The sequence below is a fragment of the Antrostomus carolinensis genome, unplaced genomic scaffold, assembly GCF_000700745.2.
Source record: "Antrostomus carolinensis isolate BGI_N321 unplaced genomic scaffold, ASM70074v2 scaffold7939, whole genome shotgun sequence".
Taxonomy (NCBI): domain Eukaryota; kingdom Metazoa; phylum Chordata; class Aves; order Caprimulgiformes; family Caprimulgidae; genus Antrostomus; species Antrostomus carolinensis.
Window position 1 is genome coordinate 18,579 of NW_010339188.1, and position 18,707 is coordinate 37,285.

An 18,707-nucleotide genomic window follows, 5' to 3' on the forward strand; every position below is an offset into this window, starting at 1 on the left:
AATGGCACTGAAAGAAAATGAGCAAACAAAGGAACCGACTGCTTGTAGGCTCTCTCAGGACTTCTTTCTAAGTAAACATATATAATCTGTTTTGCAGCCAAAAAATATCATCACTTGTAAATAAGCGCTGTTGTGTTGAAAACAATATTTCTGGTAGAGCATCAAATTCATTTTGAATTCTATTTCAAGTTAAAAAAAAAAGAAATCAAAATAAAAGATACCCAGTGCTTCAAGTTCCTCTTTTCTGTATGATCAAAAAGTGGGGTTTGGTCTGTATTTTAAGCAGAGGAGTTTGTAAAAATCTAGGATAAAGTAAAATATCTGAGTAGACTTCTCTTTTCTCTTCTGTTCAAGATGATGGAAGATGTGTGAAATTATGTTGTCAGATTCAAATTATCCAAGATGCATTCAAAAGAATTAAAAAACTGAATCTCCCCAAGCCTGCCAAAAGTTAGACTACCTTGTCTAAATTGATTACTTCAGAAAAACCATCTGATAATAGGCTGTGCGCTGTAATTCAGCCTCTTGGAATCTTACTACTCCAGTGAGGGAAAAATTAAAACAAAAGCAAACAGAAGAAATCCCAGGGGACTGCAGCTTCAGCAGGCAAAAAATTGGTGCTTTTTGCTTGCCTGTCTCTTCCCAGTTTCCTGCCCCTTTCAGCGTGTGAGAAAGACAAGAAGAGTTTGTGCACTTTGGAAACTCGATAGGAGGCAGCAGCTGATCTTCCCATCACCAGCCTAAAAATAATCCACTCCAGGGCTTGGAGCGGCTCCGTTAAGTGGAGGAAAATCCTGCCATTGGGATGATATTGATCACATAGCACAACCGAGTGACAATTTGGGTTGGTATTTTGGTTTTGTGTTTACAAAGGTAAGCTGCAGAGTTTGAGCTAACATTCAGCAACCAAACGGGGCATGCGAGGACCCTCCCCCATTATCTCCCACTAACCACCTCCTCCTCCTTCCCTTTATATCTGTGGGACAGGGCTGCTCCTCGTTCTTTCCTGGGATTACAACTCCAATCTCTTTTTCCTTTTCCTTTTCCATTTGCAGGCGTTCTCAGCCTTTACCGTCCCCCTCCTGCTGATGTTTTCTTTGCTGCTGTTCACAGGGTTACGTTTCTTTTTTTAAACTGTCCTGTCTTGGCATGTGGAGTCGAAGGTTTTACAGCAGGCAGAGTAGCACGCTGATGTTGGAAATCGCATTGTGTTAAGAAGCTTACCAAAAAAGAGAGAAAAGCAATGTATTAGATGTGTGAGATCACTGCAGATGTTTGTGTGAAATGCTTTTCGGAGCCAGTAGCTTGTTTAGCAACCGCTGCTGTTGTGATTTTCTCTGTGTTTGGAGTTTGATCAGAAAAACCTACCAAAGTCAATGAGATTCTTTGCATTGACTTCAGTAACGCCTGGATCTGGCTGCTGGTATACGGCAGTTAGCGATGCGAATGCTGGCGAGTATCAGAGGTAATTCCTCACCTTAAGGGCCGAGGTAACTGGGACAGTGCTTAGGAAAGAAGCAGGGTCTATATAGGATAGATGGTCACAGCTGAAATAGGAATAAAAAGAAAAATGATGCTTTGTACAGGATCATTTTTGATAAAATAGATTTTAAAGGGGTAGCACTTTTTGCCATTACCTGAGCAGAACGCTCTGCAAGTAATGCACAGGCTATAGATCACATCGATTGCCTTAGGTCCAGTGCTTTTAGGAAGGTAAGAAGAACTAACTAGTAGTTTTATGCCTAGGAAGGAAGAAGATTCAGAGCACTAACCTAAAATCTGTGGCAAAATTCAGAGCTAGGCCTTCCATTATGTTTATCTGATCCTACAAATTCAGAATTTGATCTTTGTTAAAACATTCTCTGTGAAATTCAAGAAGGAAAGAAAAATTCTTGCTTTTGTAATGACTTAATTATTCACAATAAGAACCTACTACTTGTGTAAAATTCAGAGTACTTTCTCCATCCTGCTTCTGTATGCATACACATATCTATATCTATCTATATGTGTATATATATATATATATGCATATATGGGCATATAATGCACATTATATGTAAGACAAAAGAAAAATAAATCTGAACTGAGACCCAAGTACACTGTGTAAGCGGATATATTTTAATCAGGAAGTGCAGATATTGTTTGTTTGTGTTTTTTCTTGATATAGACAACATTATTACTGAAAGAAATGTTTTCCACAATATTCTTATTTCCCCCAAACCAGGTCCACCCGAGGAGTGTATTTTCACTCTTTTCATTATAGTCATAAGTATCTTGCAGAGCATGACGAACAGAGTGATAATCCAGGTAAGATGAAACTCTTGACTATGAAGACTTCTAAACTCACTTTAAAAGACCCTAAGGTAATTAAAATGTCTTTGACCAGATTTCTTACAGTTTTGCACTCAGTGAGGATGTTCTCATAATTTTTATGGAAATCTAAATTATCTGCTATTTTCCCCATTATCTTCTTCACAATTGCTTAGGGAAGATCTCTCTCAGGAACTGGCTTGGTGCCCTGAGAAACCCCATTTATGCTTGTTAAAATGAGATTTCTGAGTGTTTAGGTTCAATGCTACATCACATTCATGTTTACAACTTTGCCCTATTTTTTTTCTTCTCCAAACCCTTCTCTTATTCACAGTGAATATTTATTCTTGAATCTTTTTTGTACTGATTTCTGTTTATTATATTATGACAATGTCTGGACACCTTAACCCAAACCCAGAAAGTTTCAGCTTGCCAGTCATGGGGATTTTAGCATGCAAATTTAAATGTTTAAAGGACATAAGCTTTTTTAGCTATTTCATTACAGGATGAACTGCTGTTCAGATAGTTCACATCCTCATTAAAGTAAACCAACAGGGAATCAGATTCCCAAATGATGTAAAGGAGAGCTGAAGCTTGTGCCATCATGGGCCTGTCCTGATTCTTCCTTCCATCCCCCTTCTCTGTGAAGTTTTACTCTTTGCTTTAGCTTGTAGTTGCCTGCTCAGCAAATTTCATTTTCAAAGGGAGAAAGAAAAAACACTTCTGAAAATTTCACCAGTTCTAGAGTTTGTAAAGACTGAAGTCAAATGGAGCAATTTGTCAATAACTTTGAAGGACAACAAAGGCCTTCCAGCTTACAAGTGTTATTATAAAGTTTAACATTCCTACTTTAATTACTAGGGAAGCAAATATATTATGATGTACTCACTTTGGTGTAATCACCCTGGTATAATTTGGTGGCCTACTATATCCAACAGAAAGGGAAATTATCTCTGGGAAAGCCATTTTTTTTTTTTTGGTAACAACTATGAATAATGTTGTCTTAAGTGAGTATTCAAGGATCTCAGGAGTTATTCCAAAAGGCAGCTACTACCTGATGAGAAATAGTGGTCAATAATTTCAGATCACCAACAAATTTCAAAACAACTTGCTACCCTTTCATCTGTTCTCTCCTGAATATTCATGTTTGGGTTATGCATTTCATTGTTTTAATGTGGCAGTCGAACTGCTCCCATTTTTTGCAGGCATTGCTGTTCACTATAGACAAAGTCATTGGCCTGTAAAGAAGCCTTCAGCTCCAAAGTTTCGAACCTGAACATGTGCTTAAAGAAAAGGTCTTGGCAATCTGTATGAGAAGAGGCCTTTGTGCTTTCCAGTGGCTATCCCTTCATTTGGGTTTTGTCGAGAAATTAGTGGGCATTTCTCTGCTGTTATGCCTCATGGGTCCTTGAGCTAGTCCTGCATGAGCTAACTTTGGAATTGAAGTACAGCAGCTGCAACAACTTCACACCAGCCTCAAGCTCGTTGTGAGCAGGGCTTCTTATCTTGGGAACAGCACCATAGTGATATCAGACCACTAATTCTAAGACTGAACTAATATTTGCATGGCTCTACACTAGACTGTGTAGCTTACAGCGAAGCAGGCAGCTGCCTACAACAGCAGGCTTCTGGAGATGGTAAAACCATCTGGCTTTGGTGCCTAATTCACCTATGAACAGTTGCATGAAGCCCAGCTTTGTGCTGCTGCTGGTGTTACCGAGGAAGGGGTCTTGGCAGGTGTAGGAGAGCAACTGCTGCTAGGGAATGTGATAACCCTCTGAGTTGCAGCAATCACTGCTTTTATCTTTTCCGTCCCTTAACAACAGAAGTCTCTTCAACTCTCCTTGTGTGGCTCTGCAGCCCAGTTTTGCCTCTTTGGTCTCTCCCTGCATACTTACTGCGGCCCAAAAAGTCTGTTTCCTCATCTTTGGTAAGGAGAAAATCACCTTTGAGTTAGCTATGCATTAGCCCTTGTTTAGGGCTAATTCAGAGATCTTCAGCCTGGCTACTTGTTACAGGGTCAATGATTAATAAGTGGTGCTAGGGAAAAATATAAAAAGTCTTCAGTGCATTTAATTAGGTACTTGCATAATGCTCAGCACTTCCCCACATTGGCAAGATACCTCTATTCACCTCTCTGCAGATCTGATTCTGACTGGAGCCCAGCATTGGCTTACTAGAAGAGTTAAAGCAAATGGAAGAATAGTTTAATTATTATTAAGGGATCAAAATTTGGTCAGTGATTAGTCATAAAAGTGCTCCACCTTCCTTTCTAAACCCAGTTGCAGTTTTTGATGAGTTAAAACAGTAAGCACAACTGCAATTCTTCATGCTCTTTCTAAATGTTTTGTTCTTCCATTTCACATTTTCAGTTCATGGAAAGAAATCTTATGGTCTTACAGAAGAGGAGGGAATAGTGCCTTTTCACTCTGCCTTTCATTGGTTATCTGCAGTCAAGAATTTCCAAACTATCTTCATTTCCAGGCTCAGTTTTTTGACCAAAAATTTTCAACACTGGGACTCATTAAAAGTCAGTATAGCTGAGGCCTTTTAAAACTCTTCAAAATTTTTAGGATTATTAAAGATCTGTTTAGCCTTAACTCCTAATACTGAAGCACTCTTTGAAAATAGACTCTCAAATTAGTCTGCAGCTTTTGAACATGCTACTTGCACTGTTTGCAGCCCTAAGAATGTGTTCATCTGCAGCTACGATGAACTTTGCAAGCATGGGATCCGAGTGTGGGCATGAGAAATTTTGCCATTATATTATCAGATTTTCCTTTTGAAGAAGACTGAAGGCTACACTATTTCCTTGGATGAGCAATTGCATCTGGAAACCTGTCATGGTCCAGCTCCTGTTAGCTTTGGTGAAGCTGCACAAGTGTTGTTGTAAAATGCTCCAGGCTGTCTAGAGAAATCAAGGACTTGTTCTTCTGCCTTAGGGACTTTTCTTTCTGTCCTTCTTTGGAAATGAAAACAGCTTGTTAAACCTTGAGGCCAATGAAAATGAGCTTCTGGAGGCATGCCCTGATGTAGCAGAAAGTAATGGCTAACTTCAGCTTCAAACCAAATAGGAGTCTCCTTTGCATTGACTGTAGATGCAAAACATCCCCCTTTACACCTCAGTAAAATTTCATCCAATATATTTCCCCTATCTGTGAAACTTGAGCAAAGAAGTAGAAATTACATGACATGCTTTATGCCTGAGGTGATAAGCCTGTGTATCAGGGCATCTCCAGACCTTCCTGTGTATCTTCTTTTAAAAAGAAACAGAGTAAGGTCCAGTGGTTTGAATCTGTGGAGGGTATATCGGATCTGCCTTCTGCACCAGAATGGATGGGAAGGGAATGATGGAGTGGCTTCTTGCTCTCTGTGAAGCACACTGGAGATAAAATTATTTCATAAAGCTCTAATGCACTGCAGTGTCATTTCATACACCACTCTTGAAGATACAGAGAATTGCTAGCAGCCTGTCTGTTTATACACTGGAAAGTGTCTATGAAAGTTGGCATACATCAAGTTATACAGAACATGAGTCTTCCACTCCCAGTATAGCTCATTACTAGCACAGTGGTTATGGACAAATGGATGGAAGGAAGAAAGGAAGGATCACTGGACTATTAATGCTTCTACATGTCTTCCGTTTCCTATCAGTGCCATACTGTACTAGATGTGTGTCCTGAAGTGGGTGCTGCTAAAAAGGGAATTTGCACCTGGTGAGCATTTTATGAGGCCAAATCATAAGCTGAAACGGGTCAACACAGCATCATGATGCTGATAGATTTTAAGCCTGTGAAGGTTTAATGAACATGGTCACTATATGTGCTGATCAATGACAAAGTGTTTTCTGATTTAAAAACCTGGGAATTTATTATCAATTACCCTATCTCATTTCATTGTCAAGGCAAGCTTTTTGATTTTCTGTGTTTTTTTGAACAAACTAATTAGCCTAGGGTTTTTTTTATTATTTTCTCTCTCATTTGAAGAGAAGACAATAAAATTCTACCTCTTTTTTTGAAACGAACCTGTAACAAAAGACTGTTTATACCTATTCTTGAAAATTACCATCAGTGTGATGGGCACTGCCTTGATCACAGAATCACAGAATGTCAGGGATCGGAAGGGACCTCGAAAGATCATCCAGTCCAATCCCCCTGCTGGAGCAGGAACCTAAATGAGATCACACAGGAAGGCATCCAGGTGGGTCTTGAATGTCTCCAGAGAAGGAGACTCCACAACCTAATACATCAGTATTAACAATAAGACCAGATTCTTTCCTCAACCCTGCCATTATGCACTTGTTTTTAGGAGTGTTTTATTGGACGTACTCCATCACAAAACTAGGCACAGCACAGATTCTTGTGAAGATGCAGATGTGACTCTTGAAAGGTGCATCTTTCTTGAGGTGTGATATGAAACCTCTACACACTGATGGGAGGTCCTAGCACAGATAGCACTCTTCATGCAGTTAATAGTCCTTTCTTCCACAGTAACATCTACTGCCTATATTCCATTTCCCTTCCAGAAAAATTGAAAAAAAAATTACAGTTCCCTTAGCTTCTCTTGGACATATTTTTAATCCTTTCTCCCAGATTTATTTTTGACCAGAAGCCAAAAGCTACAGTGGAAGTCAATGATTCAGTGCTCATTTGAACCCAGGATCCTCCTGCCTTTCCGTACCAATCCAACCACTAGACCACAATAGTATCTTACATTGTCTCAGAAAAGAGTCCTATTTGTGGGAAAGGGAGGAAAATTCCCAGCAGAACTCCCTTGGACTTCTGACCTTCGATAAAAATGAGGAAACAACACTTCTGATTTTCAAGAGATTATCATTACCATAATGTTTCTCTTAAAGGGGTCATGTCGAGGTTTTAAAAGTTAAAAGCAAAGAATGTCTTTTTGAAAAGTTCCTTATTTGTTTTGCTAATAACTCCTTGGTCTATTCAGTCAGAGATCGTATTAGCATAATGTTTCTTTTGTGTTGCTAGTCATATGCATTTATGAATATACTTTGATATAAATAAAATGATAGAATGATAGTTGTCATATCACTCTATTCATTATAGAGAATGGGCCAGACTCTCCATCAAATTGTGTTCTACTGAAGATTGAGTAGGTTGCCTGTCAGCTTTCCACCACAGTAAGTACATGCATGCATTTTGCAGGATGTTGTTCACCATGTGACTCTGCAAATCTCAGACCACAAATTGCTGCTGTATTTGGAAAAGGGACTGCATTTATCACATTCTTTTCAATTAAATTCCTTTACAAATTTCACTACTGTATTTCAATATGGTTTGTGCTTTTCAGATCCAGCATAAAGTTAGTTAAAAGCAAAAAGGGGGTTTAGCAGAGGTTCAAAGTGCCTAATTGAACTCTGTATGCTTTTGAAGATCTATATGTTTCTGTTCTCTCTAAGGGAGTACTTGAGTAGTTTATGCTTACCTTGTTTAAACAACTGGGCTCATAGAACTAATCTGAACTAATTGAGGAAAGAAGGAAAGCCTTTTTCTTCCAATTCAACTAACTTTTTTTAAACTCTGTTCATGCATTTTTTGCATGTCTATATTGTTCTGATTCTGCAAAACTCATTAATGCCAATATTGTTGCAGAACAGAGTATTCAAATATACAAAGTGTACAAATACTTTGCTGAATTAAAGATATTCTTTCCATTTTAGTATGTAAAATTTGGAGAGAAAAAAAAAAAGATGTGAGCAAACAAGTTTATACAACCTATTCTACAACACTATGTTGCTGTGTATAAGACTTGGGAAAAGAAACCAGCAAGGAAACATTTTGGTTGCAGTCTTGTTTCATCACCCTGTAAAGAAGAAGGAATAAATAAATGATGTGCAGGTTGATAAAAACCAGAAGGTAGCCATAACTCTGGGCCCACCCTCTGCAAGCATGAGTACATGAGTTTATCTTGGTGTACAAAGATAATCTCATAAGAAATCATGGAAGCCAGAGAACTGCTTAGATGAGATTGAGCATGTGCATAATTCTTTTATTAAGTGTTTGGCAATTATCTGTAATGACTAGTGTATGGGACCATTGTGGTTCTATGGGACAACAAAGAAATACAAAATACCAGTGAACACAAAGCTGCCAATCACAAATATCAGAGGTTCAGAACTTGCACTGAGAATGTAGTACAAGAAATCATATGAATCATATGTTGCACAGACAATGTTGGCTCATCAAAGTAGCAGTAACACACCGGACTCAGCTTATGTGCATTTGACTTTTCTTCTGAGAAAGGAATTTTTGGGTTTTTTTCAAAAATTTCATGTTCTTTCTCTATATTCTCATAGAGAACTTGCAGCATAATATTTGTGCATAAAATGAACACTAAAAGACATTGTGTAGTGTATTTAATTAATATGTACTAAATAGTACACTTAATATAAACATTGCCTTCATTCTAATGTGCTTATACTTGATGGGACTCAAAAGCATTTTCAAAATCCAACTAAACTATTTTCTACGGGTTGTTCAGCGTGCTCCTTCTGTATCTCTTTGTTTTGTTAATATAGTGTTTAACTAAAAGGAATGCTAGTAGTCTTGGTAGTCAACTATTGATTCAACATGCCTCTTTTTTGTAGTAGTCAGACTTCTGGAAGCAATGACGCTCACATTTTGTGGTAACGACAATGCTTCAGCCTACAACATCAGTGCTGGTGTCCTCAGAAATGTTTGCTTTGTGGATGCCCTCAACTTGGTTCCCCATGTCTTCTTGCTATTTATCACCTTCCCGATTTTGTTCATTGGTGAGTTATTCCATGGAACTGTACAATCCTACAAATAGTCGTGCGTGTATTTATACTCAGTCATGTTTATACATGGAGGCTTGGAGGCCTGTGGTGAAAACCCATGGGTGCTTTGTATTTATTAATTTTAAAAAAGATGAGACAGAATGGCATGACCCAGAGGACCCAAAGCCAACTCACTTGAAATGTTAGGGATTTTAGATATAAATCTGAACTAAGCAGCATGAAAAGATGGATCAGAACCAGAGAAATCAGATCCAAATGCTTTGAACTTTGTCTCTTGAGAAGTTTCTTCAGTTTTGAAATTGGCAACTTGCAACCTTAGCTATTATTAGAAGACTTAGGGCAGTGGGTCTGAATTCCCTTCAACTTATATGAATTTCAGAGAATATCCAGACTCTGAAACTTGGATCTAAGACCAGGAGAAGTGGAGGAAACTTTTAAAACAGAATAATTCCTTTGTTTGCCAACATTTGTAAACAGAAGTAGAGCAAAGGAGGTAATCTTTTTCCACAGGAATGAAAATAAGAAATGATAAATCTCTTGAAGAATTTAGGACAGTGGAGTGTCTCTAACTTAGATATTCTTGTAAAAAGCCCCATCTAAACTAGTATTCTAATGATACTTTTTCTCTATAGTTGTCTCTTTATCCCAGTTATTTGCAATTATGAAGTAAATGCAATTTAATACTTTTTCAGAGCTGTCAAACACTGACATTCTAACCAATTGTAGGAGATTAAGAGACTTGAATGACCATCAAACAGGCAGTAAATATTCGTAAAAGTAAATATTCTTCTGACAACTACATGAGAAATGGCATGTCATTTTGTGTGTCATGTCGTGTATACGCACAGTAATACATTTCTTCCATGAGGAAGATTTGAATTTGGGACTATATTTGAACTAGAGATTTAAGGACTTCCATTATGCAAAAAGGCTCTGAAGTGATTAATAGGCTACAGGAACCTGTGGTCTGAGACACTCGGGACATAGCAATCAAAAGTATAACAAGATCCCGTGACTGAAAACTAATTAAACAATTAAACAAGGGAATAATAAAAAAGTTCTAACAAAATGACTAAAGACTGGGAAAAAAACCCCATGTCTCCAACAGTGCTGGATCTTTATGTCAGTGCTGGATCTCTCTTTGAAATGAGATGCACGTCATCCTTGAATTACAGGGCTTTCTGCAGAAATGTATGATGGAAACTCAATGCAAGATCAGAGAGCAAAGATAATATTTTACAAATTCTGTATTATGCATCAAGTGGTAGCAGCCTGCTTAAATATTTTTACATGTATTAGCCAATTAATTTTGAAACAGTATTGCAGCCACTGAAGATTCCCTCTGTTTTCTGGCAATGTTAGGAAAAAACCCCACCATAATAGTTTAAATTGTATGTTAGGTATGTATATATGTAATTAACTGTTTTCGATTTTGTACCTTGATTATCGGGACAAATAGTTGTTGAACAGAGCATTAAAAGCCAACTGGAGTCCACAGTATTGATTTGACTCACTCCAAAATTAAAAATTTATTATGAACTGTGTTTGTGCAGACATATAGGCAAAGAGGAAATAAAAATGAAAAGCAGCTTTGGAGAGACAAGGGTAGGAACAAGGTCAAAGCAAGCCATGTTAGATTAGAAAAACCTCAGGAAACTATAGAAAATGCTTGACAGAGATATGGAGAAGAGAGAATATATTGTTCCTGCAATACTTTGCATACTAACCAAGGATGAAATGGTGAAATCCTGAGAGTTTCCAAGAACGAATAAACCTGGGCTGTGGTTTATGCGTTTCTGAGTCACCTGATGAGCCTCTAGGCAGGTTGAGATGTATCAAAAGCATATCCTGGATTTTAAACTCAGTCCTGCAGTTACTGAAACAGATGCAATGCTCACTGCCCTAGTTAAACTTCTTTGGTTTTGGTTTCTTCTGTTTTGTTTCTTTTCTTCCCTGAAATGTGCTGGTTCTTGGGATTCTCTATGGGCTTTGGGAAGTCTGTCAGGGAATTCCAGGAGCTGCCTTACAGTGAGAGGGACATGTAGAGCCATTTGGGCTGACTGACTCAGGACAGCCCTGAATGAGGGTGAGAAGGGACAGAGGATAAAGCAACATTCAGGTCAAGACTTACTATCATGAGAGGCCAACCTCTGATCACTCCTCAGCACCCCTGAGGGATCCTCCACTGTTACATCTGTTAGGTCCTCGGTGTCCTGCTTTTTGCTAGGTTGCTGGCTTCAGAGAAGATCTTGCCTGAAAAGGATAAGTGCCATCTGACGTGACAACATGAAATAGGCTTTGAGATTAATTTGTTGATTAAATCAGCTGAGTCCTGGCACTCTGCTGGGAGCTCTAATGTGCCAGGAATGCACAGGGCAAGGAGACTGGCCTGTGCCTGGGGAGCAGAGACTTGGAAATGGCCATTCAGCATCCCCTGAGACAATGCTCCCAACCAGGCTAGAGACAGAGATAATAAATTTTATTCATTTGAAGTAAATATATCTCATTGAGGCCTCATTGGGGGACACAACTTTTATATCAGTTGGAAACTTTGCCCACTCCTGTCTGGGAAATGATGATGACACCATCACTTAAGATCTGTCAGTCCCTGTTGTGCAAGGGTGAGACTCTGAAACGTTTCTTTTGGGTTTCTCATCTTTGCTCTTGGCCAGGGTCCTCTTCTCTTTGGGAAGTCTGTTGTCCCATTGTCTACAGGGTCAGATGTAAATTATAGGGCGCTACATGGCAACTCAGACACTCCTGGGTCATCTTATTAGTAACAACAACGCCCATAGTCTTGTAGGGTTTTTTGTGTTGATTATGTACTGTTGTCATGATTTAACCTCAGCTGGCAACTAAGCACTGGTGGGATGGGGGAGAGAATCGGAAAAGTAGAAGTGAGAAAAATTGTGGGTTGAAATAAAAGACAGTTTAATACATAAAGCAAAAACCGCTCACACAAGCAAAGCAAAACAAGGAATTCATTCACTACTGCCCATGGGTGGGCAGGTGTTCAGCCATCTCCAGGACAGCAGGGCTCCATCACACGTAACTGTTGCTTGGGAGGACAAAATGCCATCATTCTGAAAGTCTCCCACTTCCTTCTTCTCACCCCAGCTTTATATGCTGAGCATGATGCCATTTGGTATGGAGTATCCCTTTGGTCAGTGGGGTCAGCTGTCCCAACTGTGTCCCCTCCCAGCTTCTTGTGCACTCCCAGCCTCCTCACTGGTGGGGTGGGGTGAGGAGCAGAAAGGGCCTTGACTGTGTGTGAGCCCTGCTCAGCAGTAACTAAAACATCCCTGTGTTGTCAACACTTTTCAGCACAAACCCAAAACACAGCCCCTTACCAGCTACTGTGAAGAAAATTAACTCTATCCCAGCCAAAACCAGCACAACTATTAAGTGTGATTTCTGGATTAGAATAAGGAATTGATAATCAGATCACTGACTGGCTGGCTGTGTAATAATCTTCCTCTCATTACTATTATTTCCCAGGTTGGGGAAGCCAAAGCTCCAAAGTTCAGATTCACCACAATACCTGGCTGCACTTCCCTGGACACAACCTGCGGTGGATCCTGACATTCACCCTCCTGTTCGTACATGTGTGTGAAATAGCAGAGGGCATAGTTTCTGATACGTAAGTGACAGTGTTTGGTGGATAGCCAAGCTAACTGCTTTCATTAATCTATACTGATAATGAGTGATGGGCTGGCTACTAAAGTGTAAGAACTTTTTCCCCCCAAAAATGAGGCATAATTTAACGAACTGTCTGGATTTTAATGGGATGAAAGTGAAACAACTGTTCTTAGCACATTGTTATTCTCCCCTCAAACTATAATGGCAAGTAAATCTTGACAGAATTGAAAGCATTGACATGGAACAATTATTTTTGTCTCTAGGAAAGTCATATACATCCTCTTAAATAGATTAGCAGAACACCTAGGAATATAACAATGCTGAAAAAAGACACCAAATTCACTAATGTGTACCTTATTTATTTTCAGACAAATGAAATCTCGCCATCTGCATCTCTTTCTACCAGCTATAATGGGATTTGTGGCTGCCACTGTATCCATAGTCTACTATCATAATATCGAAACATCTAACTTTCCAAAGTTACTGTTGGGTAAGTAACTGACTTAAGTTAATATAAGACTGAGTCTGATATTTATGTATTTTTACAAATGCCAGTAGTTTAGCTGAAGTCCTTCCTTAGGTTGAAGAGGATGGTGAAATGCATGAGAATATTAAAAGAGAGAGGAATAATTCTCTGCTCTTTGAACTAGTATTATTGTAGGAGTTATTGTACCTTTTATAAGCTACACACTGAAAACTATATTTAAAAATGATCACAAAAGGAAAAGCATAGTACACCTATTGTATTTGTAGCATGATCTTTTAGGTATTTTTTAACACTGCTCATTATTGTGAGGCAAAAATCTTGTCTTCCTTCAAAAGGGGTATTTTAAAAGGCCACTTTTAATAGCAATCTGATCACAAACCATCCTGTGCAGATGGCTGTTGTTTCTCAGCATCCATTGCAGTTGATTCTGAGATTGCCCACTCTGATGATGAATGCTACCCCATTTTTTCGAAAGGTGAGGTGGATAAGGTTTACCTTTGAGAAACTGCTACTTGATATTCATGATATCTGTCTCAGCCAGGAAATGGTCAGAAGAATTTGACTAGACATGGTAGGATAATGTTTCATAGAAGTATATGGTCCAAATTATCTATAACTGAACAACCTAAACTAGCCATTGACAGATACAAACCAAGATGCAGGATGTAATTAAATTATATGAACTCTTTTTCAAAATCAGCTTACCTGCAATGCACTCTGCATTTTCAAAGAGGCAATGTGATATTTGTCAAGTTAAGTGACTTTTTCTTAATTTCAATGACAAAGTTCCCCTTCAGATTATCTTCAATGTACTTTTGTAAGCGTGTGAAGACCCACCGTTGTGGATCTCTTTGAAAGATGGTGGCCCAGGACAGAAAAGAGTGACCTGGGAAAAGAAAGTGCAAAGCAAATCTCTCAAACCCAACTTCTTGACTTGGGCTGACATCACACTGTGTCAGCCTGCAGGCTGGTGATTTAGAGGATCACCATGCTTGCATTGAATTAAGCCACGGAATATTTCTGTTTGAGAGAGCTAAAACTTCTGCAGCACTGCTAAAGCTAATTAACTTTTAAAAATTATGCATGTGCACATGTTTTACAGCTCTCTTTCTTTACTGGATTATGGCCTTTGTCACCAAAACGATCAAGCTCGTCAGATACTGCCAGGATGGTGTGCCTTTTTCTCAGCTGCGTTTCTGCATCACTGGAATTATGGTCATTCTCTATGGGTTGCTGATGGCTGTGGAGATCAATGTCATTCGAGTTAGGGTATGTGTTTTCTTTATCAGGATCTGAAAAGATACCAAGAGTATCTCGAGAATGAAGATGGGTTTTTAGTCCCAGTAACTCTGGCTCATGTCAAGTTTAGACACAAGTTTAGCTTAGTCATAAATGTCTGGTTAATTCTATAGAAATCAATGGGACTTGGTGTCTTATTAAAATGTATGTCCTTCATGTGTCCCCTGGACTTGGTATGGATGTCCTTGATGTGTCCCCTGGACTTGGTATGTATGTGTACCTGTGCATATGTACACACACAGAGAGTGCATGCACATTCGTATAGAGATACATGCATGTTTGTGTGTGTAAAGGTATAGGGGGTTGTATGTAATTCTACAGTATACACTATGTTAATGCAGATAAACTGTATATGTAATGAATGTGTAAGTTAGCATACGTTCTTACCCATGATAATTTAAAATATAATTATATCCCAATAATTTGTTGTTGTTGTTGTTCAGATAGAGATAGGTGGTACTGGCTGACTACAGAGCTTTGTCCACATCCCATATTGCTCCATTTCTTGCCAGTTATGCTATTAAATGCTCCTATTTACATGCAATTTTATAGTTCAATTCAATGTATAATTACCTTTAAATGCACATTTGACACGGCAGTCATATTATACATAATTTTTACTAAAAAATTGCCATTAAGAAGATAATTCCTGAGCACATGCTGTCTATTTTCTCCTCTCCAGAGATATGTATTTTTCATGAACCCTCAGAAAGTAAAGCCACCAGAGGACCTACAGGACCTGGGGGTGAGGTTTCTTCAGCCATTTGTCAATTTGCTCTCAAAGGCGACTTACTGGTGGATGAATACTCTTATTATATCTGCTCACAAGAAACCTGTGGACCTGAAGGCAATCGGAAAGCTTCCAATTGCAATGAGAGCACTGACAAATTACATTTGTCTCAAAGAAGCGTATGAGGAACAAAAGGTAAACAAAAATGTTCATGTCACTGTTTGGCCTTAGAAATTATAATGTCACTTTTTAATTTTTTTGTGCTTCTATCAAACCCTAGTTTTAGGAATTTTTTAACTTAGGACTGTTTGTTCCAAGGTGAAACTTGGCTTGAGAAGTTCCAATCCAATGGTTACTGTTTGGTTTAAAGTGAATTTACAGCAGGGAGAGTTGCCAGACTGAGAGCAACTGGAAACCAAAACCATAACAGACTGATTACTTGTTAGATTTCATTTTAAAAGTGAAAGCTTTGTTTAAATCTTAGCTACTTATGACAGCAATCTTAAATTAGAAGACATTCTGTCCATAGCTTCAGCTGGAAACACTGATCTTCACTTTTCTCTCCAGAAAGAGAAATAGCCAAAAAAACACATCAAGAATAGCCAAAACACTGGTGTCTTGTCAACAGCTTTTTAGTCACCAATCCAAAACACAGCACCATAGAAAATTAACTCCATCCCAGCCAGACCCAGTACAAAAACTGTGGTTGGGCAAACTCACTGGGGAGGGCAGGAGTTTCCAGAGAAATTTGTAGATGCATTTAAGCAAAAATGTGGCATTTTATTTGTGCTTAAAGCTGACGATCTCTGGCAAAAAAAAAAAAAAAAAAAAGAAAAAAAAAGAAAAAAGAAAAAAAAAAAGAAATATTTTGTTTTGCAGAGAGGAGAGAAAGGCTTTGAGAACCCGCCTCCCTGATTGTACATGCATATCAATTCTCAAACATAAACAGAGAGAACACAAGCATTGAGAGACCACTTTGGAAAATGTAGCATGTAGGACAAAAGCCTACAGATCCGTTTCCTGTGTTCAAGCAGTGCACAGTTTAGAACTACAGCACGGGGAGAAGCTGGAAGGTGCAGCTCTCTGCTCCCAGCAACTGATGGAGCTGCAGACTCCTTTCTGCGCCCTCTGAAATGAAACCACTGTCAGTACAATTGTTTCTATTTTTATAGGTTGAGGTTCCTTTTCTTTTGTAGTAGACGCTTACAATTACTAGAGACCCTTCTGCTTTAAGCAGTAAATTACTGAGTCACTACATTGAAGCTTTTCACAGCAGAGAAGTGCATCCCTTAAGCCAGCTCTTTAAAGAAGCATTTGATGCCTAAATCTTACTTAAAGAGACTGAAGAGTCTTAGACACCTACATGTCGCCAAGGATCTGAGTCTTTGTGCCATTCTTAACGACTGGCATGATGTCTGGGTGCAAGCATTTGCCTGTAGCTCATTTACGTCTGCAGATCCTGTGCATGCCTGCACAAATACATGGTTCAGATGCCAAAAGGCAAGTTAAATGTGGTATTGTTCATGGGCATCAATGCAAACATTCAGTAGCTTCCCTTGGTGTTCATGCACGCATGAAGACTTGCATCAAGAGAGGTTCTCTGCCCCCTCTATTCTGCCCTGGTGAGGCCACATCTGGAATATTGTGTCCAGTTCTGGGCCCCACAGTTCAGGAAGGACAGGGAACTGCTGGAGAGAGTCCAGCACAGAGCCACCAAGATGATGAAGGGAGTGGAGCATCTCCCTTATGAGGAAAGGCTGAGGGAGCTGGGTCTCTTTAGCTTGGAGAAGAGGAGACTGAGGGGTGACCTCATTAATGTTTCTAAATATGTTAAGGGTGAATGTCAGGAGGATGGAGCCAGGCTCTTCTCAGTGATGCCCAATGGTAGGACAAGGGGCAACGGGTGTGAGCTGGAACACAGGAGGTTCTGCTTAAACTTGAGAAGGAACTTCTTTACAGTGAGGGTAACAGAGCCCTGGAACAGGCTGCCCAGGGAGGGTGTGGAGTCTCCTTCTCTGGAGATATTCAAGACCCGCCTGGACGCCTTCCTGTGTGATCTCATTTAGGTTCCTGCTCCGGCAGGGGGATTGGACTGGATGATCTTTCGAGGTCCCTTCCAGTCTCTAACATTCTATGATTCTGTGATTCTGTGATATAGTTACATGTGCCTACGTTTATAAAGCTGCCTTATATCAGATTTTTTTAGTTTCTGTAATTGTTTGCAGCCTTTAGCACATTTGTGCTAATATTCGAAAACAGGCTGTAACTCTAAAGTAAACTGATACTTCATAGATAAAGTAAAAGTAAACCAAAGGACTAAAACCAATGCTAAGATCCAGGCAGTGGAATGTGCTGCAGTTCACTCCCACAAAGAAATGTGTTGGTTTGTGCATGGCTGGGTCAGAAAACAGCCACAGAATTAGGAAAATTCTTCAGGTTGAAGTGTGGTCTGCAATCTGGAAGAGATGATATGTCACTGTCTCTGCTGCCAGGGTGTATTTTACACTAATTTTCCGCAGATGGTGAGGGGAGCCCCTCAGCAGCCTCTGGATTAAGTGGGGCTACTTAATTCTTCGCCTGGAGAAACCTGATCTCAGCTGTGCTCCACAACCCTGCAGAAAGAAGGCTTCTGTTTCTTTCCAAATTTTTCTTATCACACCCTGATGAAAGATGCTGAACATGACCATGAATATTCTGTATTGTAGAATGCCTTTAAGATAATGCCTCACATGACATTGTCCTGCTATCCCTTCTGCATACTATGAAAATTGAAGCCAGCTGAGGTTCTCTACCAAATAATAGCATGAGGGAAATGAATAAAGTTAAATTTTGATGACTGTTTACTCAAATTAACTATTTTCCAAACCTGTGTCGAAGCATACAGGAGGGTAAATTAGAGGGTCTAAGATTAACTTTTTATGGCTGCTATATTCTGCTAAAATAGCATATTGATACTTGAGTAGCCATGAAGTCTGTGAATACTGGGTGGAACCTTTTCTTGTTTACTTTGATGTCAGTGGACAACTCCTGAAATCCATATTCAGCTATTTAGACAGAATTCTTCTGGCTCCTGCCATATGAGGGTTTGCCCATTGGCACAATTTGCTCTGACAGTCAATAGGAAATTTTACTTTTAGGATGGTGTAATAGAAAATGCCATTTTTAAAGTTAAGGACCAGGAGAATTTCCTATACCTGCTATTCATGTGCCACTGTGGATCCAACCTGCTATGGCAAAAAGAGGAGGAAACTATTCCCTGTCTTTAGTACAGCTCCCTTCCTTTTCTGTAATTGGATCATTTTTAACATTATATTTTAAGATTCTTTTTCTCACCTTCCAAAAGGAAAGTATGTTCTTCTAGCCTCCCATGCCCAGGAGGAGAAGCTCTTGGCTTCAGGTGGCTTCCCAAGCCATAGGGACTGGGAAAATGCAGAAAATAATTGTCATGGTAACAACATTTT

The 18,707-nt window shown here is 39.2% G+C and overlaps 1 protein-coding gene across 1 annotated transcript in view; it reads left to right on the top strand.

Annotated features, from left to right (window-relative positions):
* Positions 1-771: 771 nt before the first annotated feature.
* The window catches only part of LOC104530986 (ATP-binding cassette sub-family C member 9), a 75,317-nt gene continuing 57,381 nt past the window's right edge, over positions 772-18,707 (top strand). The window contains exons 1-7 of the mRNA XM_010175740.2: positions 772-873; positions 1,173-1,180; positions 8,928-9,085; positions 12,590-12,731; positions 13,099-13,220; positions 14,320-14,486; positions 15,199-15,441. Coding sequence (XP_010174042.1) covers positions 8,941-9,085; positions 12,590-12,731; positions 13,099-13,220; positions 14,320-14,486; positions 15,199-15,441 — 819 coding nt within the window. The 5' untranslated portion in view covers positions 772-873; positions 1,173-1,180; positions 8,928-8,940. The remainder of the gene's footprint in view (positions 874-1,172; positions 1,181-8,927; positions 9,086-12,589; positions 12,732-13,098; positions 13,221-14,319; positions 14,487-15,198; positions 15,442-18,707) is intronic.